General features: G+C 37.3%; 1 protein-coding gene and 1 long non-coding RNA gene across 4 annotated transcripts in view; one reads left to right on the forward strand and one right to left on the reverse strand.

The window, feature by feature from the left end:
* Positions 1-14993, reverse strand: part of LOC111094708 — a 134603-nt gene that overhangs the window by 85636 nt on the left and 33974 nt on the right. The window contains exon 2 of the long non-coding RNA XR_005386449.1: positions 6394-6490. This is a non-coding gene — a long non-coding RNA (uncharacterized LOC111094708). The remainder of the gene's footprint in view (positions 1-6393; positions 6491-14993) is intronic.
* The window catches only part of PHF6 (PHD finger protein 6), a 51073-nt gene that overhangs the window by 19110 nt on the left and 16970 nt on the right, over positions 1-14993 (forward strand). For 2 of the 3 annotated variants that reach the window (XM_038588354.1, XM_038588352.1), the window contains 3 exons: positions 115-158; positions 14124-14293; positions 14451-14594. In XM_038588354.1, the coding sequence (XP_038444282.1) occupies positions 115-158; positions 14124-14293; positions 14451-14594 (358 nt within the window). The remainder of the gene's footprint in view (positions 1-114; positions 159-14123; positions 14294-14450; positions 14595-14993) is intronic. The other variant, XM_038588353.1, reaches the window with a different exon arrangement.

The following is a 14993-nucleotide window of genomic DNA, read 5'->3' on the forward strand; positions in this document are numbered from 1 at the left end:
ATTTCTGGAATCCGGCTTGTGAATGGGGTGAAGTATACTGCTCATTTTCTTAATTTGAAAAACGAGTTTAGTTTGTTGACTTGATAATTTTTGATTTCTTCATTTTTTTTATAGGGTGTATTGCAGAAAACACAAGAAAACTGCACATAACTCTGAAGGTATGTCCTGCAGTGACTTTTCTTTCTTTCTTTCTTTCTTTCTTTCTTTCTTTCTTTCTTTCTTTCTTTCTTTATTTATTTATTTATTTATTTATTTATTTATTTATGATAGTCACAGAGAGAGAGAGAGAGGCAGAGACATAGGCAGAGGGAGAAGCAGGCTCCATGCACTGGGAGCCCGACGTGGGATTCGATCCTGGGTCCCCAGGATCGTGCCCTGGGCCAAAGGCAGGCGCCAAACCACTGCGCCACCCAGGGATCCCTGCAGCGACTTTTTAATATCAAGAAGAAATTTGAGTGAATTTTACTATATGAATTTTTGCCATAGATGTATCTCAATATTGAATACACTGCAAAGAATCCAGAAAAGTGTTAGGATAAACTGATGTACATAGTGAAAAAGATCTGGATTTTTGAGAAAATTTTTGCCCCTGAAGTTCTTGTAAGGAGTACATTGAGAATATATTTTATCTTTAGGAAAAAATGATGCTAGGGATTTTGGGTTTCTGTGTTCATGTAAGTGTTAGCAGATTGTAAAGGTAGTAATTGGGATCCTTACTACTGTCAGATATAGAAAATGGGAACTAGAGATACTGGTACATTTGTGATCACCAGGCTTTCTGTTAAATTTTCACATTGTACTTTTTTTTGAAAATACAGACATGTTCATAAGAAGTCATCAAATTTAAAATATATTAACTTTAAAAATTTTTATAGTTTATTTCTCAAACTTCTATAAAGCAAGGCTAAGGGTGTTTATAGTTAGCCAAGTTGTACTTGGTCTTTTTTAAAAGGGATGGGAAAGTTCTTAAGTTGAATTCTGACTTTTTGTATACTTCTGCAAATGGATGGTTTTGATACTTCACTAGCACTAAAAGGCTTAGATTTAGTCTGAGAGCATTCTATCCTTCCATTTAAATTAGAGATTTTTAGTTTTTTGTTAGCCTCTGAGAACATGTCGCTTAGAAATTAGAATGATTTGAGCCTCTTGATTTAGGAAGTAGTTTCCTATATAAAGACTTACCTAATTATCGTGTTAGCATACTAAAGTTTGTGACCCTTTTTGATATCTTAGATCATGGCTATATCCTTCACTTTGAGACTCTAGATTTAATTAAATATATGTGTCGTGCTGCTTAAATACATGATCTTCAGCAAAACTTGTCCTTAAAGTAAACAGATTGTATAAATAATAAGAACAATGTTTTAGAGCTGATAAAGTGCAACTCAGAAACCTTTACAATGTTTTCCTTGTTTATTTTTTTCCTCATTTATTTAGTTCAGGAATTCAATTGAAAAACCTTTTCAAAGTTTAAGAGGAAGCTTGCCCACCTTTCATTACTTCAGATTTTAAAAACGTGTTTGATTTTCTTGAAGACTGTAGTGAACTACATGTATGGTAAAACCAAGGGTTAGAAGCTAGGATCTGATGAATACAAGTATAAGATACACTGGGGCAGGAGGATAGTTGAGGATGGCAAGGATTAATGTAGAAGGCTCCCCTTTTATTCCTTACATTTCTGAAGCTGATAGTACCATCTAGTGGTAGAGAAAAGTCACTGCAGACTGCATAAAGCAGAATAATTTTGACCACCTTTTTGCTTTGAGAAAGATTGAAAATAATACTTTTCAGATTACTTTTTTACTTTTTATTTATTTTTTAAAGATTTTGTTTATTTGTGTGTGTATGTGTATGTGTGTGTGTGTGTGTGTGTGTGTGTGTGAGAGAGAGAGAGAGAGAAGCAGCGGGGGAAAGGGAGAAGCAGGCTCCTGAGCAGGGAGCCTGACTTGCGACTTGATCCCAGGACCCTGAGATTATGACCTGAGCTGAAGGCAGATGCTTAACTGACTGAGCCACTCAGGTGCCCCTCAGATGACTTTTTAAATGTAACTGGCAGGATTGCTGCAATTCAAATTTGTGATCCAGTTATTTTGAATTTGGGGTTCAGTGTATACTTCTGGAGCACTTTAGGACCCCTGTCTCATTGATATTATGTAATGTGTTTATCCTCATATTGTAGAACTGGAAGCATAATTTTACAATTTAAAGGCACTACAGAGTTGTATTTATTGAATTTTGGCTTTTATCACTTATCTAGCTTAAATTTATTTGATATCGATTGCTTTGTCAGAAACAACTTCAATTATTTGTTTTTTTTTTTAAAGATTTTGTTTATTTATTCATGAGAGAGAGAGAGAGCAAGAGGCAAAGACATAGCAGAAGGAGAACCAGGCTCCATGCAGGAAGCCTGATGTGGGACTTGATCCTGGGACTCTGGGATCACACCCTGAGCCAAAGGCAGATGTTCAACCATTGAGTCACCCAGGCGTCCCTATGTCATTGTTCTAATGGGAAACCTATGTTCTACTTAACAATTGTAATTTATGGTTGGGGTTTATAGGGTTGTATTTCAGGAACTACCTTTGAGAATTTTACGGCAGTGGTCTGTGCAGCAAAAAGGCATTGATAACTGTGGATGGCAATGTCTTATTCATTTGCCATCAGTGGCTCAATAACCTAGTTTGCTAAAACTTAAAATGGTAAATACTCCATAATTCAGTCTGTTCATGTGAGTTTGATGTAATAATTTTGAAATATTAAATTTGAGAATCTTTGCTGTTTCCATAGTTTTGCCTTTTCCAGAAGGTCATATAGTTGGAATCATACCATATGTAGCCTTTTCAGATTGGCTTCTTTCACTTAGTTGGCCTTTTTTTGGGAGGGCAGCAGAATGGTTGATATATAAATGCTTATGAGAAAGGATCTGATAGGCAAGAAGAGATCAAAGGTCCAGGAAGGAGGGAGATTCAGTGCGCAAACAGAAGAATTGCCCTATTACAAGAGAAGGAAAAGGGAGAGGTAGTTCCTAACTGGTCTGTTTGAAGGAGAATGTAGGGGGAGAGAGGAGAAACTTTGAAAGAATAGTTGTGAAGACTGGGAGAGGAAGTTTGCCTAGAGAAACGTAAGGTTTCCAGACTGGATAGAGGGCTCACTTAAGGTTGCTAACCATTAATGTATATAGTGATACCCTCAGGTTGTGTGACTTCCTTTAGCAATTCAGGATCCTGTGTATAGCACAGAGAAAAGGGTTAGTTGGTTAGTTCAGAAGTGGGATTTTTGCCAAGTATGTTCCACAAAGAAGTAAAGGTAAAAGGGAGTTCAGGATATTTGCAAGGCAAAAAATCTAAGATAAGGAAGTGAAGACAGGAAAAAAAGAATCAGGAAGGAATTAATAGACAGGGGGTCCTGATAAGGTTGAAGAGCAATGTGAATGAAAGTACTTGGGGAAGCAATCATTTTGTGGTACCAAAGTGTGCGTGATTTATAGTGATTTCAGTGATCTGAACCATTTTTAGGTGATTGTAAAGGTGTCTAGATGTGATTATAGGGATTGGGTAGTTGGTGGAAGATACCATTGAAGGTCAAGGAACTTGCTTGGGTTGTCCTGTGTTCTTGAAATCACCCAGGATGCGGCAGGGGCGAGGAAGGAAAAAAGAGCTGTAAGCTGTATGCTAAAGAAAATCTGATTCATGGGATAGAATGATTGGGAGTTGGTAATTGTTAGCAACATGGAAGGGGGAAAGGTAGCATAGTTGGTGTACCAGCAAAATTGATAAGTGGGAGTTAGTTAGAAACGCCTAATCTCAAGCCCCACCCTGACCTACTAAATAGGAATCACCACTTTAGCAAGATCCCAGGTGGTTTTTTTGCACATTAAAGTTTGAGAAGCAGTCATTTAGCTGAGTGACGTGTACTTTAGGTGCAGTGTTTTTTACAGGGGGATACAGACTTAATGGTTCAATAAGGCAGTCTAGTAGAAAGTACGGTGACAGTGGAAGTGTTCTGTATTTGAATCGTCCAGTATGGTAGTCAGTAGCCACAGTAGCACCTAAAATGGTGTAGTGCCGTCCTAGTCTTAATAGGAATTTATACATAAAAAATGGACAGGAAAAGCCAGAATTAAATCCTGCATCTTTATGTTTTTCTCCCCTTCGGCCTATGTATTTAGATAATAGGTATATTCTTTACCTTTTTTTTTAAAAGAAATATTTAAAAAATGTTAAATAATGGTAATAACATACAGGTCTAGCTTATAACTACTGCTAGTTTCTGTATTGTAGAAGTACTTGAACATGACAGCTTGTCATCAGTAAATGAGTACCTACAAGGAACTGTGATTACGTCTTTCTTGTGGTTCTTCTAAAATCCTTTTCATTAAGGGGTTAAAGCTTTTCTGTTTAATAATTTATGTGGAGCAAAGTCATCTGTGATGAGATAGAAAGCAGTAGAGTAGATGCTGAGTGTTAGCTATCTGCAGCAAGAATGTGTAGATTCTTAAGTCGTGATCACAAACATAAGCTCAGCTCAGTTTAGGTTCTTGACATTGTAAGTAGCCAAACTTGTGGCTTATTATTTTTGTTAAACTACCCAGTACAGGATGATGGGCATGGTATGGGTGCTCAAGAAATGTTTGTAATCTCTTTTCTTTGACTTGAAACAAAGCATGGTATTTAAAGCATCACTTATTTTGGGGTGACCTTTCTGCCTCCTGTGACTTTTCTTGTATCAGGTGTTAGCAGAGCAAGGTGAATTAATAAAACAGGGTCTTGGTTTTTTTTGGGGGGGGAAGATACCATTTAGTGACAGATATGTGACCAACTGATTGAAATACAGGGGTGACACATGGAATTACTTAGAGATAAAGGGGCATCATATTTGCATCTTAAACCTTTCAGAAAATAGTATACAAATGAATGAAGAAAGAGTGAGTGATAAAGCGATGTGGTAAGGTGCTAACATTTGGGTGGAGGATGTATAGGAATTTATAAGTCAAAAAAAAAAAGGAATTTATAAGTCTAAGATTACTTAGAAGTAGCTTAGTGATAAATGCCACAATGACTTGCAGGGACCATAAAAGACAGTCAGCATAAAGAAATCTCCTGTGCTTAACCTCGGAAGAGCTTGCCTTTAACAGACAGTTTGGAAACTTATTTTAGAGATTGCTTGTCAAATCATATGACTCAATTTGTGTTTCAAGAACTAGAGTCACCATAGTTATATTAGAAGTATGTTGAAAGTGTGTTATCATCTATGTAGATTCAAAGCCTTTGCCTGCTTTCATATTCCCTTAGTATTTTCTTCCCCTTGGTTTTTCTAGAATGCACTGCACCTTCCAATCTTCATTACTTTTATCAAATGTAAGTTTAGGGAGATTTTACTATGATATCAGTGACTCTAAAAACCTTTTAAGTTTTTGTAACACTGAATAGCTTTATGAAGTACCAGAAAGGCAGTCGTGTATACTGGTTGAATATGGGCTCTGAAATCAGGTCTATATTTGTTTTTTTTTTTTATTTTTTTTATTTATGATAGTCACAGAGCGAGAGAGAGAGAGAGAGAGAGAGGCAGAGACGAGAGGCAGAGACACAGGCAGAGGGAGAAGCAGGCTCCATGCACCGGGAGCCCGACGTGGGATTCGATCCCGGGTCTCCAGGATCGCGCCCTGGGCCAAAGGCAGGCGCTAAACCACTGTGCCACCCAGGGATCCCCAGATCTATATTTGAATCTCATTTCTGCCACTTACTAGCCACGTGGTCTCGGGCAAGTTATTTAGTATCTCCTGGAGCCTTAGATACAGTATTTGTAAAATGGGGATTTAGGAAAAAAACCTACCTTGTAGAATTATTGTAAGGATTAAATGAAATAATGTGCTTAAGGGTCTTAGCAGTGTTTCTGGCACATAGTAAAGTGCTCAGTAAATACTACATTCGTGTGCTCTTCCTTGGAAGATAATAGAATTTAAATTGTATTTGTGATTTAACTTAGAAAATTTTAGTAACATATTCACATTGTGCCCTCTGCTAGAACTTACTCCATATTTTTTTGATTCACCAGATTTATTGACTACTTATGTGCAAAGTGCTGTGCTAGGCACTATTTACCCTCATCTTTCATTTAGCATACTTTACAAACTCATTATCGAAGTATCAGACATACACAAAAGTATGTTTGAAAAAAAGCCCCATCACCTAGCTTTAGCCATCATCAATCAGCTTGTGGCCAGTCTCGTTTCATCTACACCCCTTACCTACTTCGTCCATCTGGATTATTTTGAATGAAATTCCAGATCCATTTCATTTTAGCACACTTAATAAGTATTAATATTTTTGATGTATGCTGCATGTTTATATGTGCATATGCATATGAATATGCACAAAATCATTTATCTCCTACCTTTGCCAAAAAAGCGGTTTATGCAGAGCACATGCACATTGAGTTTCCATTGGAGAAGGCAGGGCAAGTAACCTCCAGTCTTCCTTTTGTTTCAGCCCTAAAGATGCAAAGCAGAGGTGGTGATGCTTACCGTAATCATAATGCTTGTCATTTTGCTTTTGTTTTCAAAATAATTCCAATACACATTTATTGAGTGCCTCCTGGGTGTGGGGGCATTGGGTAATTTAGAAAATAAGCCTCTTGACAAAGAGTTCACAGTCTACACAAGGTATGACAAGAGTAATAACTAACAGTTGAATAAAATTTTATAGTTTACAAGGCATTTTTCACAGTTTCTTGAGGCATCCTTTTCAGGAAGGTGTTATCATTAGTTCCATTTGTTACATCAGGAGACTTTGCCTCATGAGTGTTAACTAACTTTACCAAGTTTTAAGACCTAGTAGGTGGCAGTCTTAAGACTTTCTGTTCAGGAGTCCTTTCTACTTCATATGGTTAACCGATGTGAGACTTTGGGGGAGGAAAGGCAATGGAGCTTAAGCCAGGAAGGGAGAAGATGAGAAAGATACTGATCAGGAAGAAGAGAATTGATAAAGGAACATATTGGGCTTGGCCATACGAGGAGGATGAGACTTGGTGTCTCGGTAAGTCAGTCACTCCTGTGCCTTATCGTGGCAATTGGGTAATAGGGAGGGGCTTGGCCTTTCCGAGGTGACCTAGGCACTTAGGAGCTGTGCTCATAAAGGTTAGGAATGATCCGTTTTACCTGAAGGAACACAGCCTTGTTTCGTCACTTGCCTCATCAGCCTGCAGTTTTAGGAATTGCAGCTGTGAATATAAGATTAAGGCTTTGGTTTTGGATTGCATTCATTTGTTTGAAGAGGTATATAAACATTGTACAAACATCAGCAATACGAAAGAGTACACATCTTTAGCGAGCTTTCGTCCCACCCTTACCCTTATATCTGTTTCCAAACCGCTTTGCTAAAAGCAACCACCACTGTTGGTTTCCTAAGTATACTTCCAGAGCATTTCTCTGCAGACATGAGCCTATGTAAAACTATCCTTTTTCTAAATTTCAGGAGCACTGGAAATTGTGTATTTTCAGGACAATGGGTATTACCACTTTATTTTTTTAAAGATTTTATTTCTTCATGAGAGACACAGAGAGAGGCATAGACATAGGCAGAGGGAGAAGCAGGCTCCTTGTAGGGACCTGGATGTGGGGCTCCATCCCAGAACCCTGGGGTCACGACCTGAGTCAAAGGCAGACACTCAACCACTGAGCTACCCAGGCATCCTGGGTATTACCACTTTATTTTTTTTAAGGATTTTATTTATTTATTCATGAGAGACACAGAGAGAGAGAGAGAGAGAAGCAGAGATGCAGGCAGAGGTAGAAGCAGGGTCCATGCAGGGAGCCTAACGCAGAACTCGATCCCGGGTCTCTAGGATCACACCCTGGGCTGAAGGCAGGTGCTAAACCGCTGAGCCACCCAGGCATCCCCGGGTATTACCACTTTAAAAGCAAGTTGTAATTTACTGGCATATATTTGTCCCAGGTCTGCCCCTTCCTAGCTTTGTGACCTTGGCTAAAATTCTTGAACCTTTCTGAACTTTTCCTTATCTTAAAATGAGGGACTAGGGTGGTGATATATACAAACTTGCAGGGATGGTCATGAGGCTCAGATGAGATTGTGTGTATAAACTGCATAGCATATCTGGCACAGACAGCATCCCAAAAGCTCAAATGTTAGCTCTTAGATTTGGCATATTTCCAATTTATAAAATAAGTAGAAAAGAGCAAGATGCAGAATAGTATGCTTAGAATGCCATTTGTTTGTGTATCCATTTATTTTTTAAAATTTTTTTAAAGATTTTATTTATTTATTTATAGAGACACACACACAGAGAGAGAGAGAGGCAGAGACACAGGCAGAGGGAGAAGCAGGCTCCATGCAGAGAGCCTGACGTGGGACTCGATCCAGGGTCTCCAGGATCACGCCCTGGGCTGCAGGCGGCGCTAAACTGCTGCGCCACCGGGGCTGCCCTGTGTATCCTTTTAAAAAACACACACAGGGAATATAATAGCTGACAGGTACGGAGAGTGTTTCACGTGCCAGGCACTGTTCTAAATTTAGTTCTTATGGAAACTAACTCATTCAGTTCATTCATGGGCCCTGTGAGGTGGCTCTGAGGCAAGAGGACAGAGTCTTTGGCAGTTCCAGGATTCAAAACCAGGCTCTCAGCCCTTGAGGTTGAAAAGAAAAGCAGTTAAGGGTGGGAGGGAGGAAGAAGGGAGGCATAGAAAGCTAGCACACCAGCTGGGAGTGTGGAGCAGGTGGAACTAGAAGGTGGAAAGAAAGATTTTTTACTTTTTATGCAGAGTTCTTTTATAATTATTCTTGAAGAAGAAAAAAATTAATATTAAAACATTTTCACACTTCTGAATTGGGGGGGACCTATTGTAACCATGTAACCATGAATAATTTAGACAAAGGTACTGTGACTAGTCTCATATTGTTTTTTTCATGTGCATTTTCAATTTATTTTTTAGGATAAATTCCCCAAAGTCCAATCACTGGGTCAGAGGGTTCAGTCTTTTAAGGTTCCTGATAGACACGTTGCCAATGTTACTTTTTTTTTTTCCCAATGTTACTTTCTGTAAAGATTGTGCTAGATTGTAGTCCCATCCATGGTGGATAAGTTTACTTCTTTTACCACACTGGATGTTATGAGTTCTTTTAATTGCCAAAGTAGTCCGTTATGCATTGCTTCAAAAATTAAAATAGTACAATAATATTAAATTAAAGCAGTTCTAAAAGCCCTCCCCTCACAGTGAAGTCACATTCTCTAGGAGTAACTGGTAATAAGTTTGGTGGACATCTTCCCAGAGCCTTGTTTACCTCCATACAAACCTATGTAGATAGCATCTATGCACATTTAACTACAGTAGCATCGTAGAATATGTATGTACTCTCTTATGCTACTTGCTTTTTGTTTATTCTGTGATTTATCACAGACCTCCTTTCCTATTGGTGTTTACAGATTGACCTCATTGTTTTTATTTTCCTCCATTGAAGTAATCTTGTCTTTTTTTCCCATTGATTGACTTCATTCTTTTATTTTTTTTTAATTTTATTTATTTTTTAAAGATTTTAATTTATTTATTCATGAGAGACACACAGAGAGAGAGGCAGAGAGAGAAGCAGGCTCCACACAGGGAGCCCAACGTGGGACTCGATCCCGGGACCCCAGGATCACGCCCCGGGCCGAAGGCAGGCGCTAAACCGCTGAGCCACTGGGGCTGCCCGAATTCATTCTTTTAAATCATTATGTTATATCCCATAGAATAAATAGAACCACAGTTTAAGAATTTCTCTATTAGATAAAAATCATTTACATTTATTTGTTATACTAATACAAATAAGACTGCATTGATTTTCCTTGTACATATATGATTACATATTTATACAAGTGATTCTATAGGGTCAAATTTTATTTTATTTTTTAAGATTTTATTTATTCATGAGAGATGCAGAGAGGCAGAGACATAGGCAGAGGGTGAAGCAGGCTCCCCTCCCCCACCCAGGAAGCCCAATGCAGGACCCAATCCCAGGACCATGGTATCATGACCTGAGTCAAAGGCAGATGTTCAACCACTGAGCCACCCAGGTGCCCCTATAGGGTCAAGTTTTTAAAGATTTTTAAAATTTATTTATTCATGAGACACAGAGAGAGGCAGAGACATAGGCAGAGGGAAAAGCAGGCTCCGTGCAGGGAGCCCATGCAGGGAGCCCAATGCGGAACTCAATCCTTGGACTCCGGGATCACACCCTGAGCCAAAGGTAGATGCTCAACCGCTGAGCCACCCAGGCATCCCCCTCTAGGGTCAAGTTTTAAAAAGGAGTTTGGATTTAACATTAGGGAAAGGACTGTCACACACATACAGGTTATGCTCCCTCCAACTGTGCTGTGTATTTCCTGCCTCTGCGCTGGACGTTATCAGTCTTTAATTTTTGCAAATCTGATGATCTCATTTAATTTTTACTTTTCTTATCAACTGGTACAATTAGGCTTCTGTTTATCTTTTTTTCAATCGTTTATATTTTTTCTGTGAATTGCCAGTTTCTATCCTTTGTGCATTTTTCTTTTGAGGCTTGTCCTTTTGGAATTGATTTGTGGTGAGTGATATCTATAATGGAGGTATTAATTTTCTGTCACTAAATGCAAATGATTTCCCAGTTTATCATTTGTCTTCTAACTCTGCTTATGGTGCCTTGTGCCATGCAGAGGTTTCTTTCCTTCTTTTTTTTTTAAGATCTATTTATTTATGAGAGAGAGAGAGAGAGAGTATAGGCCAGCCTCGGGAGGGGCAGAGGGAGAGGGAAAGGGAGAGAATCCTCAAACAGACTTCCCGCTGAGCACAAAGCCCCACCTGGTGCTCCACTCCAGGACTGGACCTGAAATAAGAGTCAGCTGTCCAACCACCTGAGCCACCCAGGAACCCCCATGCAAAAGTTTCTAATGTTTAGTCAGATCTCAATTTTTTCCTTTATGACTTCTTAGGTGTCTTGACCCAAGATTAAAAAGAATACTTTCCTCCATTTTCTTCTCTGTTACATTTATAGTTTGTTATTTTATGATGAGATTTTTTTTTTCATATGGTATGAGGAAAGGAATCTCAGTGTTTAAAAAATGTAGATAGCCAGTTATGCCATCGTGTCTTTTCCTCACTCATTTGAAATGCTGCCGTTATACGCTGAATTCCCATATGCTTATGGGTCTATTTTCAATCTTGCTTTCTCTTCTGCTGATATAGGTCTCTTCCTGTGCCAGGATTTTAACTGATGTTTCTTTATAGTACATTTTGATTCTTTTAAAAAATATTCTTGGGTATTATATATTTACTCTTCCAGAAAACTGTGGGATCAACCATTTTATTACAGTTGCATTAATTAGATTAGTGAGAGCTGACATCTTGATGTTAATCCTGTTCATCCAGAAGCATGGTGTAGCTCAATAGTTTTGTGGGGTGGCTTTTAGATTTTTATTTCAACACTTTTCTTATTCTGTTATTGTTGCTTTTTATAAGTAAAGTCTGCTATTTTGATAGGTGAAAATGATTTATCCCTTAATTTACAGTTTGATTCTAGACAAGTCAAATTTTCTGTAAGTATGTTTAACTACTTATATTCTGAGAATTTCTTGATCATATGCTTGGTCCATTTTTCAGTTGGGACTTTAATCTCTTATGAGCTTCCATCATAAGTATACTGATCCTTTTTCACAATTGCAGCAGAGTTTTTCTAGTTTATGTTTGCCTTTTAACTTTAGCACCTTTTTTTGCTATGTAAGTTTGAAAATTTAATATAGTTAAATTTGTCAGTCTTTTATGATTGCTATTAAAGTCCCCTAAAATTTTACATCAAATGGTTCCATATTTAGGACCAAAAAAGAAAAAGCCATGTGGAAAACTAGTCATGTTGGCCTGATAATGGAATGGAATCAGTTAAGTAATTTCTCTAAGAGTGTTTGTTTAAGAATGTAGTGTTACAGTGTTAGTGGTTATTATTTTCATTTTAACAGAATATTGTGTATATCACATGTGTAACATGTATTAGAATGAAACATTTGCTTAGGATTTTTCATTTTAAAGAATTTAATGTGGGGCAAGTGCAAGTAATTCTAACAGCTCTAATGAAATTCTGTGTCTTAAAAATTGTCAGTTTGAAGTTTAAGTCGGTGATGTAGTCCTGATAGGAAATTTGCTACAATGTTAAGATCAAGAGGTATTTTTTAAAATTTATTTTTTATTTTTTGAAATTTTATTTTAATTCAGTTAATTAACATAGAGTGTAGTATTAGTTTCAGAGGTAGCTTTCAGTGATTCATCAGTTGCATGTAACACCCAGTGCTTATTCCATCACATGCCTTCCTTAATGCCCATCACCTGGTTACCTTATTCCCCCCACCAGAAGGTATCTTTGACTTCTCTGTCTTCACAGGGAGTTAGCTACATGAATTTGCCTCATTGCCTACAAAACGCTATCCACTTCTACCTTTTCCCCTTTTTTCCTTCCTCAAATTCTATGGTGGTTATGTGAAGTTGCAGTGATATAAATTTTTATTAACTGTTTTGCAGTCTAATGCTTTCAGTTTCTTGAGTTTATGTATTCAGATATACTAATTGAATTACCCTTTTCTTGCCATAATGATTATGTTTTTATTTCTGAAATAATAAAGAATTAAAAACCATTGAAGTATTTATTTATTTATTTATTTTTATTTTTTTATTTTTTTATTGAGGTATTTATTAGGAAACATATTGGCATCTATGAATAGAAGTTGATATGCTTTCTCATTGAGAAATTAGTCCCTGGGAGTGAAATTAGTCCCTGGGATTGTTTTTTATTTAAAAAACAATGAAGGGGGATCCCTGGGTGGCGCAGCGGTTTAGCGCCTGCCTTTGGCCCAGGGCGCGATCCTGGAGACCCGGGATCGAATCCCACGTCGGGCTCCCGGTGCATGGAGCCTGCTTCTCCCTCTGCCTATGTCTCTGCCTTTCTCTCTCTCTCTCTGTGTGTGACTATCATAAATAAATAAAAATTAAAAAAAAAATTTAAAACAAAACAAAACAAAACAAAAAAACAATGAAGGCATTAGTGCTGTGCCTAAAACTTTCTCTAGTTTGACGCTAAAAGACAAGTGAACATTTTATTTTTATTCCCTTTTACATTAAATACATTGTCTTATGTACAGTGGGCCCTCAGTAAAGAAAATGTTTGTAGTGAATAGCTGAATGGAACACCCTTCCATTAATGGTAGAAATTCTTTTCAAATTGCTAGGAAATGCAGTTCTAAAATTTCTACATACATTTTAACACTTTAATCCATTAAAGTATACAACTAACTTGCAACATAGCTTTTTTACCATCATAGTAGAGATTCCTTTTATATTTAACATTTGTTTTAATTACTTGATCAGTGATTCGTTCACTTATGAATGACTTCCTTGTTGGATATGATCATTTGAGTTTCATGATAGTTTAAAAAGCTATCTTAGAACAGTGCTGTCCGATAGAAATTTTTTGTGATGAGAGAAACATTCTATATCTGTGATATTCAGTACAGATGCAACTTCCAACATGTGACTGATTAATAAGCACTTGAAATGTGGTTACTGTGAGAAACTGAGGTTTGGTTTTATTTAATTATAAGTGACTAAAATCGTAAAAAGCTACCCTTTTGCTCATGGCTGCTATACTGGACAGCCCAGATATACTTATTTTATTTTCATTTAATTTTCCAAGTTATAGTAAGTTTATTTTCTAGCTAAGTGTTCTGATTTCACCAACAATGTGAGGGAAAACTCTTTGAAACCTATGGTAAAAAAATATATAAGAGCTCATTCTAAAAATGGACTTATTAGAGTTTGAAAATGTTTACAGGCTTAGAGCACAGTCAAGATCCCAAAACTTGTTTTCATAGAATTTTAAATTCAGAAGAAATAATTACTGTTAGAATGATTATAATAAAACTATTTTTTTGTATTTGATTTTTGTTGCATTTATATGAGATGTTAAGGTTGCTGTGTTGAGCATACTACAGACCATTTCCCCTCATTTCTGGTGGGGATTTCATTCTAAGGAGAAATGTGTATTCTAAGAACCCATGAAGTAATAATGCTCATTTTAAGATTGGTCCATGTAAAGCTTTTGTTCATTTTTAAGCAGCTGACTTAGAAGAAAGTTTTAATGAACATGAACTGGAGCCTGCATCACCTAAAAGTAAAAAGAAAAGTCGCAAAGGAAGGCCACGAAAAACTAATTTTAAAGGGCTGTCGGAAGATACCAGGTCCACATCCTCCCATGGAACAGATGAAATGGAAAGTAGTTCCTATGTAAGTAGAAAAATGTGGGATGCTTACTTTTTGCAGCACCACAAATATTTCACTTAAACTGTGTTTATAGGTAAAGCTCATCATTTGAAATGTTAATTAAGCTTGAAGGAACTGATAACATATTTTTAAGTTATTTTTTTCTCTTTTACATTTGCAGAGAGATAGATCTCCACATAGAAGCAGCCCTAGTGACACCAGGCCTAAATGTGGATTTTGTCATGTAGGGGAGGAAGAAAATGAAGCAAGAGGAAAACTGCATATATTTAATGCCAAGAAGGCAGCTGCACATTATAAGTGCATGGTAAGCATGGTCCTTTTTATGTGCTTTTAAACCCAAGGTTTTTATTTTTAAGGCACTTAGCTGGTACCAAATAGGGTACTTTTCTCCCCAACATTAGTGGTGTAGAATTATGAATAGCATATCCTATAGTTCCAAATCTTTACAGACTTTAGAGTTTTAAAAATACAGCTTTTGATTTAGTAGGATTTTTTAAAGATTATTTATTTTTAACTAGAATTAAAAATTTTTTTTTGTATTTTTTTATTGGAGTTTTATTTGCCAACATATAGTGTAATACCCAGTGCTCATCCCGTCAAGTGCCCCTCTCAGTGCCCATCATCCAGTCACTCCCTCCCCTTCTCCACCCACCTCCCCTTCCACCACCCCTTGTTCGTTTCCCAGAGTTAGGAGTTTCTCATG

The sequence above is a fragment of the Canis lupus genome, chromosome X, assembly GCF_011100685.1.
Source record: "Canis lupus familiaris isolate Mischka breed German Shepherd chromosome X, alternate assembly UU_Cfam_GSD_1.0, whole genome shotgun sequence".
NCBI classification, from domain to species: domain Eukaryota; kingdom Metazoa; phylum Chordata; class Mammalia; order Carnivora; family Canidae; genus Canis; species Canis lupus.